The following is a 17,421-nucleotide window of genomic DNA, read 5'->3' as shown; positions in this document are numbered from 1 at the left end:
GCTCTAAACTGCCCACTGACAGTATCAGGGAGGGAGGGGGCGCACTCCCCTCCAGAAGCTCTTAACCTCGTTTTAAGAAATTCCCCTAGAACATTTAAGTATGATTTCATGGCAGTTTTGTTTAAATCCGAGCTCAAACGCCACATCTGCCCCTGGCCTCGCGCTGGCTGCAGGCGAGCACGCGAGCTGCGGCAGCACGGAGCAGGGGGAGGGAGGGGGCGAGGTGCCTCGCGCACGCGCAGCTTCCGTTAACGGTCGGGCGCGTGCGCGGCTCCCCCCGCCCCCCACAGAAGAGCGGGAAAGGGCGGGCGCCCGCTGTGGGGAAAGGTGAAGGGCGAGGGGGAAAGGAGGGGCAGGGCGCTGCCCTCTGCTGCGGCCTCGCTCGACGGGGCCTGGGGTGGAGGTGGCGCCTGGCCCTGCCCCTGTCGGGAGGGGGGGCCTGTTTCCCTGGCACGCCCTGCCCCGCGTCTGCCCGTTGGGGCGTAGAGGCTGCGCCTTCAGGGCGGCTGCAGCATCCCAGTGCTGCCAGGGGGACATGGGCACTGCAGCCTCCCTGTGTTGGCATGGTCTAAATGCAGAAATGGTGGCGAGGGTGGTGCAAGCGCATCTCGGCCTGCGTGTTTCTAATGCTGGCATGGCGGTTTGTACGGGATGGAGGTGCCTTATCTTGCATTGTCTACATTTAGCAGGAATGATGGAGGGGAACCGATAGGGTTTGCTTTCAAGATGCGCTTCTCTGTGCCTCATTTGGTAACAGTGATACGAACCTAAAACAGCTTAACTATTGCTCTGCCCATGTACTATGTCATATTTTACTATTTTTTCATCTCTAAAAGCTAAGTGGCGATATCCTGATCTAAATCTGAATTGTTAACCTGCTTAAAAGTCACAAAGGTGGTTTTTTTACAGTATCAGAAGCTGCTTGTGTTGTTGCTGTGGCCTGTGTTTTTTGAGAGCTAGACTCAGGACCCCAGCAACCCCTTCCGACTTTATGCTTTTAAGTTTCCCTGTTTCATTTTAATTGGGTTAATCTTAAGTATTGTATGTAAGCGTTGTTTGCTTTAAGGCTGTTTCGTTCATTTCTAGATCTAAGCTACTCCAAAGAATACTGAACTAGAAAAGTTGGTCATCTTCAAAGAAAAAAACAGATATGAACCAGCTGAGAGTCTGTCTGTGACTATGGAGAATCAGATACTGCTTGACATAGGATCGGTTATAGATGGTGGACTTGTAACTGAAATATTTAGCCAAAATAATCCAGTTAGTTCTGAAAACTTTAATTTGGAGACTGCGTTAATTAATAATCCCAGCGAAGAGGGATTGTCTTCTGGTCAAGACAGTCACTTATGCACCATAGCTGTGGGAGAGACTTTGTTAGATCACTTTAAGTATCCTCTTACTTTTGAAAATCAAAATACACTCACAAAAGTTGAAATATGTCCGCATGGAAACAGCAGCTGTGACAGTGAAGATCTTGGAAAATATAAGGAATTGAATTTCCCAGAAGAAGATGAGCATATGCATTCACCTTATCTGCCTTCAAATGGTGTCCATTTTCTTTCTTCTGTACTGATGCAACATAAAAATTTCAGTGATCCGTCTTCAAGCATTTCCTCTCTAGAAGGAACAGTCAGTCAGAATGTCAGAATGATACCAGTAAGATTAAACAAAATAGGATTTTTTGTGTAGCGAAGTTTATTCATGATTTAAGTGCAGGGAAATTAGTACGTTAAAATTTATATGGGAACCACAGCACATTTAAAGTTATGTCATAAATTTTATACTAGAACAAATTTAGTAGTAAATACAGAAGTAGATTTTTCTGTTGTATTTCTAAAAATAGCATGCAGTGAACATATGCTTTTGGCTGCTCTTTTTTTGTCCATTTTTTGAGACATTTTAGAATAGCTGGGTTGTTTGGTTATTAAAAAATCTTACTGTGTCTCAAATATATCCACTTCAGTTTTGTATATTATTATCTACAATAGCAATTATTAGGCATTTGTACAAAGTACAAATTGGGTATTACCTTTTGTTCTTTTGTACCTGAGGTGACATATATTGTCATCTTAAAAGTTAGATTCCAAAGACATAAAAAAGTAACTTACTTACAACAGTAAACTATGGCTTCTATTATTAACCTTCCATGAGCAAAATAGTTTTGTAAAAGAGGTTTTCTGTTGCTTATCAAATTTGAGGGTTTTTTCTGACTATTTTAAAGTTTCTGTGTTTGATAAATTACTATCTAGAAAGGTGTGTAATATAAAACATTTGTGATCTGCACAGGACTAAATCCATCATCAGTGCTTAATGCAGGCTGTTCATATTTAGGACATTTCTGTGTGCTTGCTTTTTTTTTTCCTTTATAGCTGTAGAGTGTCTGAAGAAATCCCCAGATTTTGCTTTTGTACTGTGGTCGTTTCTCGGGGGCACCTGTCCTCTGAGCAGCTATCTTGAAATGATTGAATTTCCAGTTGACATTTATTCCATGTAAACAGTTTGACAAGCTTTGCTGCTCAGAGAGTCAAAAATGAAAAACATGAAAAAAGAAACCCTAAACTGGCAGAAAGGACTGGGCTGGGAGCAGGCTCGGCGGTTGCCCTGCCGCCCGCCTTGGTGCCCCCAGCGGAAGCCAGGTGGCAGCTGTGGGGCTGGCAGCACAGGAAACCTCCCATCAAAGAAACAAGAGGGGGAAAAAAAAGCCTTGGCACCATCAAACCCACTGTATTTCCCCGTGCCACTTCATCTTGAGCTACTTGAAGTCCACTGTGACGGTTATCTTATGTGGTTTAGCTTCCTTTCCTATTTGAGATGACAGTTTTGGTCAAAAGCATCTCTGTTCTGAAAGGCTGTTTACATGTGTGTCCAATATAATCAGTAGTCCTCTAATAATCTAGATTTTGAGTCTTTTTGAACCATTAAAGAGATTCCAAAAGCTGGTGGAAGCCTCTAGAAAATAAAGATTTGCCTGAGGCATAACAGTTAGTTTCTTCAAAGTCAAGCTGAAGGTAGTGAGAGTTTGTTAAGTTCCACTATTTGGTACAAGGGACTAAAATATGAGACATGGAGAAAATCTTTCTGACCAGCTGTCTTCCTAATGTCCTTGCAGTTTGTCACGTCTGCCTGAATCCTGAGTCTTCCCCGTTTCCTGAAGGTCTTAGAACAAACTTACAGTAAGGTTATGAGTGCTTTTACTGCAGCGAAGAAAGCTAACTGGCTGTTTCTATGCTGCTTGCTTACCCTCCTAAACTGCTATCTATATTAAGAAGAGGAAGGAGAGCACATACCGATAAGGAGTAAATTGTCTATTTGAGCAGTGTCAATTGTAATTTGTCACTACAAAATTGTTGGTCTGTGTTTGTTCTGTTTTCTTTTCACAACTTTTACATTTGAAAATACAAACATAGGTATTAAGTACAATGCTATTATAAGTGGATTACATCCAAACCATAACTATATGGTGAACAGAAAAAAACAGTCATATTCAGCTTTCAGCAGTATCACCTGATGCTGGATATGCTGTGACATTTATATGCCTAATTACATCCTGAAAATGTGAATAACTTCCAATTTTCAAGGTCACTGTAAGTCAGTTTTTTCTTTATTTGTTTGGCTTTTAAAAAATCAAACAATTATTGCGTAGAACAGTTACAAATAAAACATTCTTTTCTTCAGGTGTTCAGATCATTAATACCTCCAGTTGCAGGTGAGAATAACTGTGTTTGTTATGATCAATTCCAAGGAATCCATAACAGTTCTATGCAGTCACAAAACTTGCCAGATTGCTTAAATGGTAAGTGCCCAAAGTGGCTGAGTGTTTTCTTTTTTTTTTTTTTTGGCTTCTTTTTTTGCCTTTTTTTTTTTTTTTGGGGGGGGGGGGGTTCCTCTTATAAGCTTTAAGAAAGATATAAATAGATACGTACAATAATTTCTGGAGATGAGAAATTGCAGCATAAGCCTTTACTTACCTGGTATGTTAGTATCGCTAAGAGGATTTGAGAGTGGATCATTGCTTGTTTGTATGTGTTTATGTTGCTTCAACCATGTGGTTAAGTCTTACTTTTGATTTTTCCCCTCCTCCCATACCTCTTCCCCATTCCTTCATGGACTGTGAAGAAGGTATCCCTCCCTGCAGCACGGTTTTTCTTTTGGATTGAGAGGAACGAAGTTTTTATTTCACTTTGAGGATTGACCACAGAGGATGAAATTTAGACAGGTTGCACCCATGCTGCTGCTGATGTGAAGTTCTTGAGTAGTTGTTAGCTGTGTTCTGCTCATAACTTTTTCACAACCCTGCTCAGGGTTAAACTGACTTCCAGATTTGGTCTTACAAGGTGGTTTATCCTGAAGTCTGACTGGACCAAGAGCAGTGAAGGGCCTATGTTCATATCCGCTACTGATTTTGTAATCTTTGTATCAAGTAGTTTGTGTGTTTGTATGTGTGCTCCTGACTTTTCTGACTGCTATTTTGTATGTTTTCTCTTTGGTGTGCTCTTTTTTAACAATCATAGAAATGTTTTGACATTGGAGACAAACATACTCTTTATCTACTCAGCAGTTTTTGTTAGAGAAGCAGTACAAGTTTGATATGCACCCATTCCACTCTGCCCATGCTTTAATCTAGAAAGAGCTAAGTTTAGCTGAGGAAAATGTTTTTTAGTCCTGATATATTTTAAACCTTGTTGATTCTACTGAGTTTGCTAGCATTGGGTACCACTTGTAACTGAGGCTTTGTAATTTGAACATTATTACGTTGAAAAAGGAACTACTACTGTAAGCTCATTTGATAAAAGTTACTGACAGCTATTAAATGGAAGTTACTTTCAGTCACTGGTCATTAGTGCAGATTTTAAAAACATCCTGTAAATACGTGAAGATACAGCATGCGTTTTGCCACTAATCCTTTAAACCGTTCTGCTCTTCTGATTTCTGGTTTCATGATCTTAAAGCAGGCTTTATAGTGTCCAATGATATCGAAGTACATTTCACATCAGATTCAATGGGCTTTTGAGCAAGAGCTTCAGAGAAAGTTTTACTGCTTTTTGGGGGGTTTTTTTGTTTTTTTGTTTTTTTTTTGGAAGGAGTAATATAAAAATTATACACTGAAAATGCTGCTAGGTAGAGGTTGAAAGGGAGAGATTACGGGTTTACTTTTTGGAGGTATCACCTCTCTCTTACATATCTATTATGCAGAGCTCAGATCCATGAGAAAGCACAAGGGGTTTGGTATGTTTTGCACTTAAAGACACTGTATTAGTAGGCTACTTGAATAGTGAGGTATAAAGTTTACAGAAAACACCATTTTCTTTCTTTCTATCTGTAAGGGTTTTTTTTCCCTCCAGGACTATGGTAGTGGTCAGTTTGTGCCTGGCTCTCCTACAGGTACAGGGAAAATGCCAAAGATGGGGAAAGTAGCCTTCATCTATTATTCTTGGCCCTTATTCAAGTGCAAACTTGTGCTCCCGATGTGTAAAGAATGTCCCTTGCTTACTAGAAACCTCAGAATGAGTTGGGAAGGGAGAAGGATGTGGCGGAATATGCAAAGCTCAATCTACATGTGTAGTGGAATCATCCTTCAGTTCCTTAAGCAACCCTGCTGACCTGGAGCTTATGGGAGGAATTGTATCCCGTTGAATGATGCCTCTGAGCTCCCTTTTTGGGTACCGGCCTTGCGTTTGAGCCAGGGTCAAATAGATGGGCTCTGCTATCAGGTAGATGCCATCTCATCAAGCAGATGTTCACCAGTTTCTCTTTCTGGCATATCTCTTTTTTAACACATTAAATCTCCCAGACATCCTTCGTGTGATAGCAATATGTAATCTTTACAATGGCAACTGATGTATTAATCAGCCTTGCTAACATAACGTCATTGCTGAGTGAATTTTAGCAGAAATGCACCATAAACCTTTTGAGAAACATCAGATAGACCCGTACAGAAGTCTATTATTCCCAAGAGTCCTGAAATGAAGTCTCTTACAAAAGAATATTCAATATTTCTTTCATAAGAGTGCAAGGCTGTAGTGGCATTGAAACCTCTTTTCCTCTTATTGATACTGTCAGGGGGCTCCTAGTATCCTCTTAGTAAGTAAAGCGTTCTTTATTTTATATGATAGAATCTTCCAGTGGTGTCTGTGGCTTACCTCAGACTAGTGCTTCTGTCTACGATGAAATTGTAAGTATGCATGTAAGATTTTATTATTATTATTGGAAGAATTTGTTGTTTATTTTTTATTTAAAAGCAGAAGTCTTGAATGTCTAAAGCAGAATTTGTTCTAAGTGCCAGTGGATAAAAGGTTCTTTCAAACACTGATCTGTTTCAAAATCTGATGTGCTCACAAGAGAGAGGGAACAAAAAATGCTGCTCCATAGACTTGATGCACTGCTACACAGTAGAGGAAGGGAGAATAAAATCTGGATTTTTCAGCTGTTTCTGTTTCTATTGGCTCAAGTCTAGTTGACTCCTCTCTGCCACTTTCATGTTCTGGTTCAGTTCAGAACAATTAAGCTCCAAGACAATTTAAGGCCACCTGAACACACTTGCCCTTCTGGAACTCTGCCAAATACCCTTGGGCAGCTGATTAGTATCTGAGTCTATATAATGTGCAATATATATAAAGGAACAGAGTGAAGCATGAAAATCCATTTTTAACATTAGCATTCCCCACCTGTTTAGATATTTTCTTTGCAACTTTACTATTCTCATAAAAGGCTTGACTTTTAAAATATCATTTCCTAGATTTGTGAAGAACAAGCTAAAGAAATTCAGGTATTTTATGTAAGGGAGATTTTTCAAATTACTGGGATATTGTAGCCAAGTTTTCAAGGCAATCCATTCCGTGTTTTAATATGTGCACTGAAAGGTGCAAGGCTTCACCTGGAAGTGTGACTTTTATGCAGAGGACACTATAAGAAATTCATGGATCAGCAAGATGGATAGTGAATGGTTTTCAACAAGGGCAAGTGACAACACATCTGAGTTGGAAGAATGCAATGAAACTTTGTAGTTGACCACCATGACAAAAGTTCATTTAGGAACAAGCTGACAGAGGTATAACAGAATTTGCAGTCCAGCCTCAAATAATTATTTTCTTAGACTAAACACCAGCGATCCGCAGTCAAGTTATGTAGTTCAAGATTAATTCATATGTTTTATGTAATTTCCCACGACTATTGTCTCACTTGCCCAAGGCAGTATAGAAATCAGTTGATGTTTCATGATGTTGGAGGGGATTGATGTCATTGTTACTGTGCAGTATGTTATGTTTGCTGTTATACTTCAGGGTTATTTTTACTTGAAATTTAAGCAAAAATCATTCTGTCTGAGCACTGACAAATAAACTGACTATTCTCAATATTACATTTGAAAACAATCTTTGCTTTAATATGCATGATTTACGCAGTTAAAATTTATTGTATTAGCACTAGAATTTAAAGTAGCTTTTAAAGTATGCCTTTTAATATGTAAAAGTGTTTATTTTTCAGGCTGAAGTAAGAGAGGCAGTTAGTAATGTTATGGGGAATGACCAAGATGAAGCCATTTTTCAGAGTTCAAATGTAGGCGGGTCTGACTGCAAGTTATTCGCGTTGCACAGTGTACTGGAGGAACCCAGCTGTTCACACAGAAGTGATTCCAATCCTGTGGTAATTACGTTCTGAAATTGATAGCAGAGTTATATGCTAAAGGAAGTTACTAATTTATTTGTAACACTAGCAGCAAAAAGTCCCACGTACTAGGTGTTGTACCAAGAATAATAAAGCAGTCCCTTCCTCACTCTCAGTCTAAATTGTGTCTAGTGGTAGTGATATTTTATTTACAGCTTATATTATTTTCTATTTAACATCTAGAAACAAATTCAGTAATATGAAGATTACTTCATCCAAAGGGAAAATCTTGATTTACAGTCATAATATATGATGATATAAATGAAATAAATGAAATGAAACATGAACAATTACAGTGGCATGTTCTGGTCAGGGAAACGAATCCTAAGCCAGCACGCTACAAAACTAACTAGAAAAAGTTCTGCAAAACCCCATAGAGCAGTCTAGAGAACCAGGAATCCATCTCACCTGGGTTGCGGAGCTATAGTGTTACTGCTCAGTAGTTGCTTCCAAAAATAAACAAATTGAAAGTAAGGGTCAAAAAGCAAACATCTAAATGCATAATGATCCATTTGTCTCAGACAGAGACTCCAGTCTGTGATTATGCAGCTTTATGAGACAGATGGTACTCTTATGAAAACCTTTGTATCCATATGCATAGAATTACTGTTTCTTAGATGAAAGCTAACCATTAGTTATTTATTCCAGGTGATATGCCAGCTGGATGGAGGTACTCAAATACTCTGTATAAACAGTTCTGGCACAAGAGAACTAAAAACGGTTCATCTAATTCCCCAGTATCAGGACCAATATAATTATCTTCAATCAGGTACAATGAAAATGAAAATTATCTCTAGCATGTCAGGTAGTATATCATAGATTGTTAATGTGCAATTGTATGCATTTATGTTCCTAAGCAACATCAGTCTGAGATGAGCCAAAGTTAATGTAGCTATCACCACTTATTATTTTACTTTATTTTATAGTACCTGCAAAAGTGCTAGGCACTTCCATGAAATAACAAGAATGATGTAATAGATGTGTTGTATTTAATGAAAGTTGTTAATATACAGACTGATTTCCACATGAAGCATGTTTAGCATATGCGGCTGACACATCTGTATTTACCCCAAGTTGCCACCATATGTCACTGTTTCTCTGTAAATGAGGAGCGGCTTTGAGGGCTATGCTTGTACCTTAGGATTCTCAGTCTGCAGAGTATATGCCACTGATTTTTACATCATTATGTGAACTTGAAATTCCACCAGTTTTTAAAGAAAGTGTTTTCTGTTTTACCTGTTTAGATGTTTAGTGGAGTAATACATTTTCATCTGATCAGTGCTACAGTATGTAAGTGTAGGTTAGTTTTAACTTAAATATTTCTTTTCCTAAATATAGCTTCCTCAGAAACATTATTAATATTGTTTATTTCGTTATTTGTTTTTATTACTATAAAACACAGAAACACTTAATGGTGCATATGGATGGCAATGTGAAAACAAGGGCCTTTAATATTAGGTACCATACAAGCACTGGGTGCATCTCTGAATAGACGCTCCAAATATGGATTCTGTTTATTAGGAAATAAGTACAATTGTAAGATTCATCTTGTTATCTCAATTAAGCCTGATGTTTGTTTATTTTCTGCACAGGCTGGGATGCTTATATACTTAAAAGCATTGCTTCACCACAACTTACGCAAAAACTTTTACAGCTGTGGTTTTCTCCATGGGTTTTTAGTAATTTTTTTCGTAAGCTCAATACCTCCACTCTAGGTGCTCTCTCAGGACTTTGGAAAGTCATAAAATAAGAACTCAGGATAAACATATTTAAGTGTTTCTGCCATTTCCTTATTTCATCAAAATAACTTAGGACTATGGCATTCGAATTAAGATGTAGTTGATGTCACAGAGTGAAAACATCCTATGCTCAAATTCCTAGCTGACAAATTGTTGGTGGTTTTTTTCTGACAGTTATTTGTGTGTGATGAGGTTTTTATTTTTGTTTTTTGCAATAGGAAAAACATTGTTTAAGAGAGAATTTCTAGGCCCTTCATTGGCAGTATTTATTGTAGGAAGAGCATAAGTTTGCTTTCTAAACTGAATTGTAGCAAAAAGTGCTGACAGAAGACAAACAGCCTCTGGAAATGTTTTCTTAATAAAAGAAGTTGAAGCTTCCCGCTTGTCTGTATGCTTCATTCAAAAATTATTATGCATAGATGAAACTTCATACGCTGTGGATAGTTCTGCTGTCTTCAAATAAGTATCTTCTTTTCAGATGTGGGCAACTCTGTAGCAGCTGTACTTGGGCAGTTTTTGCCAGTTTCAGGTAAACTGGATTTGAATGAAAAACAGGTAAAGAAACCTTTTTCTTTAAATTTATTAAGCACAATATAAACTCATTTTCCTGTTCTTAAAATGGGTTGTTAATTCTATGTGGGGAAGTAACAATTACATGTATTCTCTAAAGAATGTTTGGTTAGCATATACACTTCTAACTCTGCATCCGATATACTTCCTGTATATAAAGGCTTCTGATCTCAACATTTTCTAGAAATAATACCAGAATTAAAATCACAGATTTCCATGAGAAATAAATTTGTTACAGTTTTGAGACCTTGAATTCAGTATTTATATAGATTGTTATTTCTGGAAACCATGCTAAGACTTTTCTGGAGGGTAAAGGAAAGCACATAGACTTTTATCAGAAGTAGAGGAGTATTTTCTTCCAGTAGGATTTCTTACTCTGTCCTCTCTTGATTAAGGTGTAATGGTCATTCTTTTTACAATTTTTTTCAATTATTTTATTGCTGACGGAGTAAGTAGCAGAACAGTATTACAATTTATTTTAAATAATGAAAGATGAACAGAAGGCTAATAAACTTTGGAGCTGTTTGATTTCTAGTGTGAAATCACTGCTTCCAACAATTTCTACAATGTTTCTACTTCCAACAGAGCTGTTAGCAGTAATCACTGCAAATTTTTACCTTATAACTTTTGATTTGTGTGAAATGAATATGTGATGTCAGTACAAACATAGCAGATGATTCGTGGATAATGGCCACTTTCATAAAAGAGGGAAGGAAAGAGGCCCAGGGATGGATGGAACAATGAACTATAGTCTTTCATCACTAAAGATGGTATAGCTGCAAATTGGTGATTATCCATTCTGGAGCAATGATGTAGACAGCTTGCAATTCTTCTCTGATTTTATCCCCATTCTGTTCTTCCTTAGGTTTCCTCTCTTGCCTTAAATATACTCATTTTCCTCTGCTTGATTGTCAGCTAGTTTCATCAACAATTCAAATAGGTGTGATTTACAGTGATTCACTGCCCTCTTCTTTTACCTATAAACCCAACATAAGCTTTCTTCCCTCGTCTCTCTCACAACCAGGTCCTTTTTAATCATGTGTCTGTTAAAGAGACCAACAGATCTATCATCTGTTCTGTTGGCTTGTGAGATGGTTCTTTTTTAAAGTTTTGCTTTGTCTTCAACCTATTACATGTCACATTTCATCTGAATTTAATATAAATCATCAATTCACTAGCCAATTTCAGTTAACTACTGTAATTAAAAGTAACTGAACCTAGAATTATCAGTAAATTGAAAATAACGTGCCACCACTGTGCAGCACCGAAAGCAGTTCTTGGTTCTTTGCCCTGGGAGATGCAGGGATCCCGACATACTGAGCAGTTTCAAAGAGAAATGCGTACAATTTTCATGGCTCTGTGCCTTCATGAGTTTTGTCAGTATTCTTGGTAATCGAATCATTCCTGGAGCATTTTCAATGCATTACATTTTCTCTGCTATCTTACAGGAGTTTTTTTTAAAACTTAACATAAAAAGGTTATATATATTTTATCTTGAACAGTTTGAAAATGGATCCTTACCATCAGTAGCCAGCACTGCCGCATACCATTCAGAATCAAATCTGCAAGGACCAGGGAAAATGACTTCAGTTGGGTAAGAAGCATGAAACATTTAATCCATGATTACTTTGGAATTTTAAATGGCAATGACTTCTAGACATTTTTATATTACGTAACTTCTTCCTTCTAACAGAAATGCAGTTCTGTAAGAATGCTTTGTGTATCTATATCAGTAGTCATGATGCCAGTTGCTGGCAGTCAAGACTGTCACATGCTTCAAGGTTTCTTAGGATCAGTGCAATTGTGCTATCCATATGGCTGAAAATCATTTAATTTTCTGAGTTAATTGGTATGTTTCCAAATCTAACTACCATGTGTTTAGCCTGTATTTCTAATACTATTGGAACTCTTTTAATAATGTTTAATTGAAGATCATTTTTAAATAAGAGGTAGATGTGACTCCAGTGTGAAAGGTGAGAGAGCTTTGCAGTTGCACAGCCATTACTGGGTTATATGATTGGGACCTGACAACCACAGGTGGTGACAGCTGGTGGATAGAGAGAGATTACAGGTTACTTAGTCTTCTCTTCTCCTTACCCCACACCTGGGAGTCAATGCTTGTTAAATATTGCTGATGTTGATGTAAAAAAAGTCAGTATTTATTTTTTCAAAAGTATAAAATAGTAATTAATTTCTGTACTAACTGTATTTGTATATTTTTTTCTATTTTTTTCCTTTTTCAATCTGTCTAGCTTACATTTTGGCTCAGGGGATACAAAGTTGAAAAAACCATGTAACTGCACTAAATCTCAGTGTCTGAAGTTGTAAGTAATGGTTTGTCAGCATTTGATAACTGCTAATAACAGTGTATAGATGACAGGACAATTATACAAGAAATGTGTGTTTTAAAATGAATACAGTACATATGAGTCCAAAGTTACTTATCTAATACTGAGCTAGAGAGATCTATAGTTGTTGAAAACTAATGTCACACATGCTCAGAAATTAGTGCAGAGATGTAGGTGATTGCATGTAGTCCAACATACTGAAAATAAAAAGTGAAGCTAAGCAGTATAGCTCAGAGTATATGTGGAAAAAACATATATATAATGTAAATGCAGCATACAGAAATATCATTTCTTTGTCTCGCTGCTCTCACACACAAATATGCATACAGTGATGCACACATGATGATTAACATTTTAGTAATTGATGATGTGGATGTATTTTAGAAAATGTGGAATTGAAAGAAAAGTTCTTTGTCTGTGTGTATATGTGATTAAATGACAGAGGAAGGAATATTTTCTATGTGTAGAAACCATAAATTCTGCTTTGAAGTAGAATAAAACTTAAAACCATTTAATCTTTTCATTTCTTATGCTATTTTATATGTTCATCATAGATATTGTGACTGTTTTGCTAACAGTGATTTTTGCAACAACTGCAACTGCAATAATTGTTACAACAATCCACTTCATGAAACTGAGCGATTTAAGGCCATTAAGGTAATAAAATACAGTACACATTGATATTTGCTTCATATATGAAAAATACAGCGGTATTGTTTTTTACATTACAGTATTTGGAATATGCTATTTTTAACCTAAATGAAGTAAAGTCAAGTGTTGCCTCTATATTATTCTTACAAAGAACAGATATAGGGACTTTTTCTTTCCCTTTTTGGAACTTTCGCTGCTTTGTATTGTAACTAGTGGTATGTTAACAGAATGGTAATTTTTATTCTTGGAAGGAAGTGTGCAAACTCAAACTTAATTTCAGAGAATGGTTTCACTTGAAGGAAAATATGTTGTGCCCCAAAATCAGACAGCAGTTAAAGGAAACCAAATTATTATTATCCAAATTATTATTCTCCCTGGACAAATCTGCAGTTGTCTGTGTGGCTCTCTTTGGTTGACCCACGCAGCAGTCTGAAGGGAGGCTCCCATGGCAGCAACGTTGAACCCTGCTCTGCAGGTTGCTTCTGTGCTTGGAGACTCTGATTTTATAGTGGTATAAAGAATAATACGTGGGCTAATTCCTGTGTGTGTATAAAAATGGGCAATACTTTAATCTATTAGATATGTCTTAGATTATGTCGTAAATTTTAAAGTGAAAATAAAAATACTGTTCTGCTGCTTATACTCTACAATAAGGATGTATTACTAGCTTTGGACTCTTGTGTGCAACTCTCTAGAACTCTTTTTGTATCATTCACATTATCTCTAGATTGTAGAAGAAGTTGATCTAATTAGATTTAGAACTTTGCCACATCCAACCATTCAAATCCAGAGCAGTTTTAATCTCTAACAATTTTTTCAAACCAGATGCTCTAGAGTAGTTGAGCTGATGGGGTTTGTGTGGTCTAAGCACCCTCTTCACTGTGCAGAGGGCATCCTTTAGAGTAAAACAGGTCTTGTTTCTCCCTGCAAAGGACATTGCGGTTTCTCTGCCATCCATAAGTACTGTACACAGAGGACATAATGTTTTTTTAGTTTGCCTTTTAGCAGATTGTGACATCATGAGGTCTTAGGGCCTGATTAAAATCTACTGTTCCAGTGGAATATCCAGCTCTGACTCCAGTAAATGGGCTTTGTATCGGGCCATTAATAAAACAAGATAGGGTTACCTATCCTGAGATGTGCATACCAATGTGTTCAAGGGTGCTTTTTGCATTGAGAACTTTTTATTTCTGATGAGAGTGGCTTCAGCAGTGAGAGAAAAGCATTCCTAAAAGAACTGTAGATGAGGTCATCTTGGATGTTTCATAAAAACAACGTAAGTTGCTTCCCAGCTCAGTGTTTTAGAATCTATGAATTCCTGCTCTCTCATGCCCTGGAGGACACCTATGTCCATGTACTTCATACCACTAAGGATGAGCGTCAAGTAAGAATTTCTTTGTTAAACACTGGATAGCAGTCATTCAGGTACTTAAAAACATGTCTTTGATTTTCTCATGGTCTAATACTTTCTGTTTTAGGCCTGTCTTGATAGAAACCCAGAAGCTTTTCTACCAAAGATTGGGAAGAGGAAACTGGGAGAAATTAAACCTCGTCATAACAAAGGATGTAATTGCAAGCGCTCAGGATGCCTTAAGAATTATTGTGAGTGCTTTGAGGTCAGTCAGGTGAATTTTGCTATCATTAGTCATGATCTTAACATGGATTATTTTCTGTAACTATCACTGTCTCTAAAAATAATTACTCCTCTTTTATCTTTGTATTGTTCATCATAAAACTTACTGAACGTAGGGGACAGAGCCTCTTTCTTGATATGGCTCTAACTCCAAAGAACTGAATCTGGCTGAGGGTGATCAGCTAAAATTTTCAGTATCAGGTTCTAGGAACTCTCAGCCAGTTCCTTGCTCCAGGAGAAATGAGCAATGGTTTTCTGCTAATCCTGGTAGTTTCTTTGCATTTGTGGTATTTTGTTACCTTGCAAAGATACCTGCAATTTGAGGGGAGGAGTGATTTGTCCGTGTACAGGACAAGGGACAATCATCCAACTCCACAGAGAATCCTTGGAGAAAACTATCTCACTTCCTTACTGTATTGATATTGATGGTCTCACTCTGCAAGTTTCCAAGACCAGCACATCTAGAATAAGTCCCTGGAGATATAGCTCCAATGGATACTCATATGTATGTTTAATTTAAGATTTATACATTTTTTATTCTAAGTATTCTGTATTTGCCAGGCTAAAATTATGTGTTCCTCTATTTGCAAATGCATTGGTTGCAAAAATTATGAAGAAAGCCCAGATCAAAAAACCCAGTTGAATATGCCAAACTACATGGACATTGGAAATAATGAAGGAAATAGCCCAGTTTTAACATCAGCATTTGAAATGTTACCAAAATCGAAGAAAGACAGGTGAATATTTGGAAATGGCAGTGCATAATCCCTCAGTCTGTCTGACTTCATTAATTTTGTTATGTAACGATTATCATATTTATCTAAGAAATAGTGACTAAAATGACAGATGGCTTGTATAATAGCTTTTCACTTCACATATTTTTTTATTTATAGAAACAAGAGGGTACAAAACTATCTTAGGGGAAACTTTAGGAATATGGTATGCAGAGTTCAGGGATATATGTATTAGTTCTGCTTACAAAATAACAGTTATTTTTGTGTTTATCACATATTACATTGTGTCTCTCTTTTTTTAATCCTTTATCTACCATATATTTTTCCTTCAGTTTCTCCTTTCTTTCATTTTTCTGTGTGTAGGTATCAGTTTGTACCAAACCTTGCCCAAAGATATAGTTAGAAAATTATATTATTAATATGAAGTTTGTGGTGTTCAGTTAATTAGCACGTTTATAGCCCTCCTCCTCTCACCCTATCTCCTTTTCCTTTGGTCCATCTTCTCTCAATTTTACCTGTCTTGGCAATGTGGATCATAAAATCTTTGGGGAAGGCTGTACTATACTGATGCTGTTATGCTTTCTAACACAGCTGTAGCCCAATCTCTGTTTTTGGTTGGTATAGTCAATAGTTTAATAAATAAAGTATCTGTTAATAATAATTAATTAAAGCACCTCTAAATTGATTTCAGTGAATTTTACTCCAGGCTCTAAAATTTTCAGCCTGCATACAGCATAATCATTTCATCAACCATTACCTAGAAATGATTTTGTTAATTCCAATTTAAAGATACTTTCTGATGATATATTTTGAAAATATTTGAATATTTTCTGCTGCTGGTAATTTATTGATTAGGTGGCTGGTGCCAAGTTACACCCTTACTTGCTTGAATCATGTAGTAGAATGAGTTGTATGATGTCGACCACTGGTAGTTTCAAGAGTTTATTCGAAGCAAGGCAGCTTAGATGCCATTTTGGGACACCTTGAGGGACTAGGTGCTCTTTCTCTTGTCAGCAGGAGATTGAATGAGCAGTTAGTACCTGCTAGGCACTGACTAAGCCTTTTTAACACATTTCCTTGCATGTGAGATGGAATCTGACCATTGCTTACAGAAGGAAGAAGAGGCTTATAGTATCACCTTTCCCTGTCTGTGCCTATCGGGCAGCATTTGCATGGACTAATTCTGTAGTGTAAATACAGTCTTCCATGTGATTAATTAGAAAACCTCAAGCAATCTTCTGGCAGCAAAAACTGTTCAGTACAGAATAATGAGATTCCTACAGGGATATATCTTGCAGTAACAGTGCAGCTACTCTGATTCAGCTCTTTGCATTCCACCTCCTAGTTGAGAGTTTTAAATACAAACAGTAATTTGGCTTTTAAATTAGTTTATGTATTTAAAATGGAGATATTTTATACTAGTTTATTCTTCCCTGTCAGGCAACCAGCTGTATGTATATCTTGGGAAGAAGTGAAAGCAACATGTGCTTGTCTCCTGGTGCAGGCTGAAGAGGCAGAAAGAGGAGGTTACTCTGTTTGTCTAGCTGAACGAATGATCATGGAAGAATTTGGGAGATGTTTATCCCAAATACTACATGCATAACTTAAAGGACTGAAAGTTGAATAATGTTCAATGTCTTATAAAACCAATGAGTATTAATTTTGATATGTTGCTACAGTCTCCCACATATCTTACTTTAATCTTTTGTAGGATTAATTTCATTGACTTTAGCTGAATTGTTTCTGAATGATGCTGGGGTAAGTGAGATCAGAATCACACCCAGCATTTTTCAGAGTAGCAGTGTTAGACTAAGCTTAATATATTTTCTACGAAAACAGACTTTGTCGTTAGGGTATTCTGGTCGAATTCTTCACTGTTTACCTAGACTCTTATTAACAGTAAATTTAACTTAAAGTATCTTTATTGGATGTTTATGTGAGTAGAGATGTAGTAAAAACTGAGTAAGAACCTTAGACTTCAGTGTTATTATGTGAATTGTGAAAAAAAATCCATTTCCAGTGGCAGTAGGTAAATCTACTAAGTTGAGCTTTGGGCCTTCCAAAATTTGGCAATTTGTTTTTTC

At 37.1% G+C, this 17,421-nt stretch overlaps 1 protein-coding gene across 1 annotated transcript; it reads left to right on the top strand.

Moving 5' to 3' along the window:
• The first annotated feature begins 1,179 nt into the window (after positions 1-1,179).
• On the top strand, positions 1,180-17,218 carry TESMIN (testis expressed metallothionein like protein). Its single transcript, XM_064513439.1, has 11 exons — positions 1,180-1,656; positions 5,343-5,382; positions 6,114-6,172; positions 7,483-7,641; positions 8,311-8,431; positions 9,880-9,956; positions 11,474-11,565; positions 12,874-12,976; positions 14,449-14,586; positions 15,165-15,340; positions 16,778-17,218. The coding sequence occupies exons 1-11, from the start codon at positions 1,180-1,182 to the stop codon at positions 16,938-16,940; spliced, it is 1,605 nt and encodes a 534-aa protein (XP_064369509.1). The 3' UTR covers positions 16,941-17,218.
• The last annotated feature ends 203 nt before the right edge of the window (positions 17,219-17,421 follow it).

This window comes from Dromaius novaehollandiae, chromosome 5, assembly GCF_036370855.1.
Source record: "Dromaius novaehollandiae isolate bDroNov1 chromosome 5, bDroNov1.hap1, whole genome shotgun sequence".
NCBI lineage: Eukaryota > Metazoa > Chordata > Aves > Casuariiformes > Dromaiidae > Dromaius > Dromaius novaehollandiae.
Note: the sequence above shows the minus strand (reverse complement) of the source record. Positions and strands in the feature narration are given on the sequence as shown.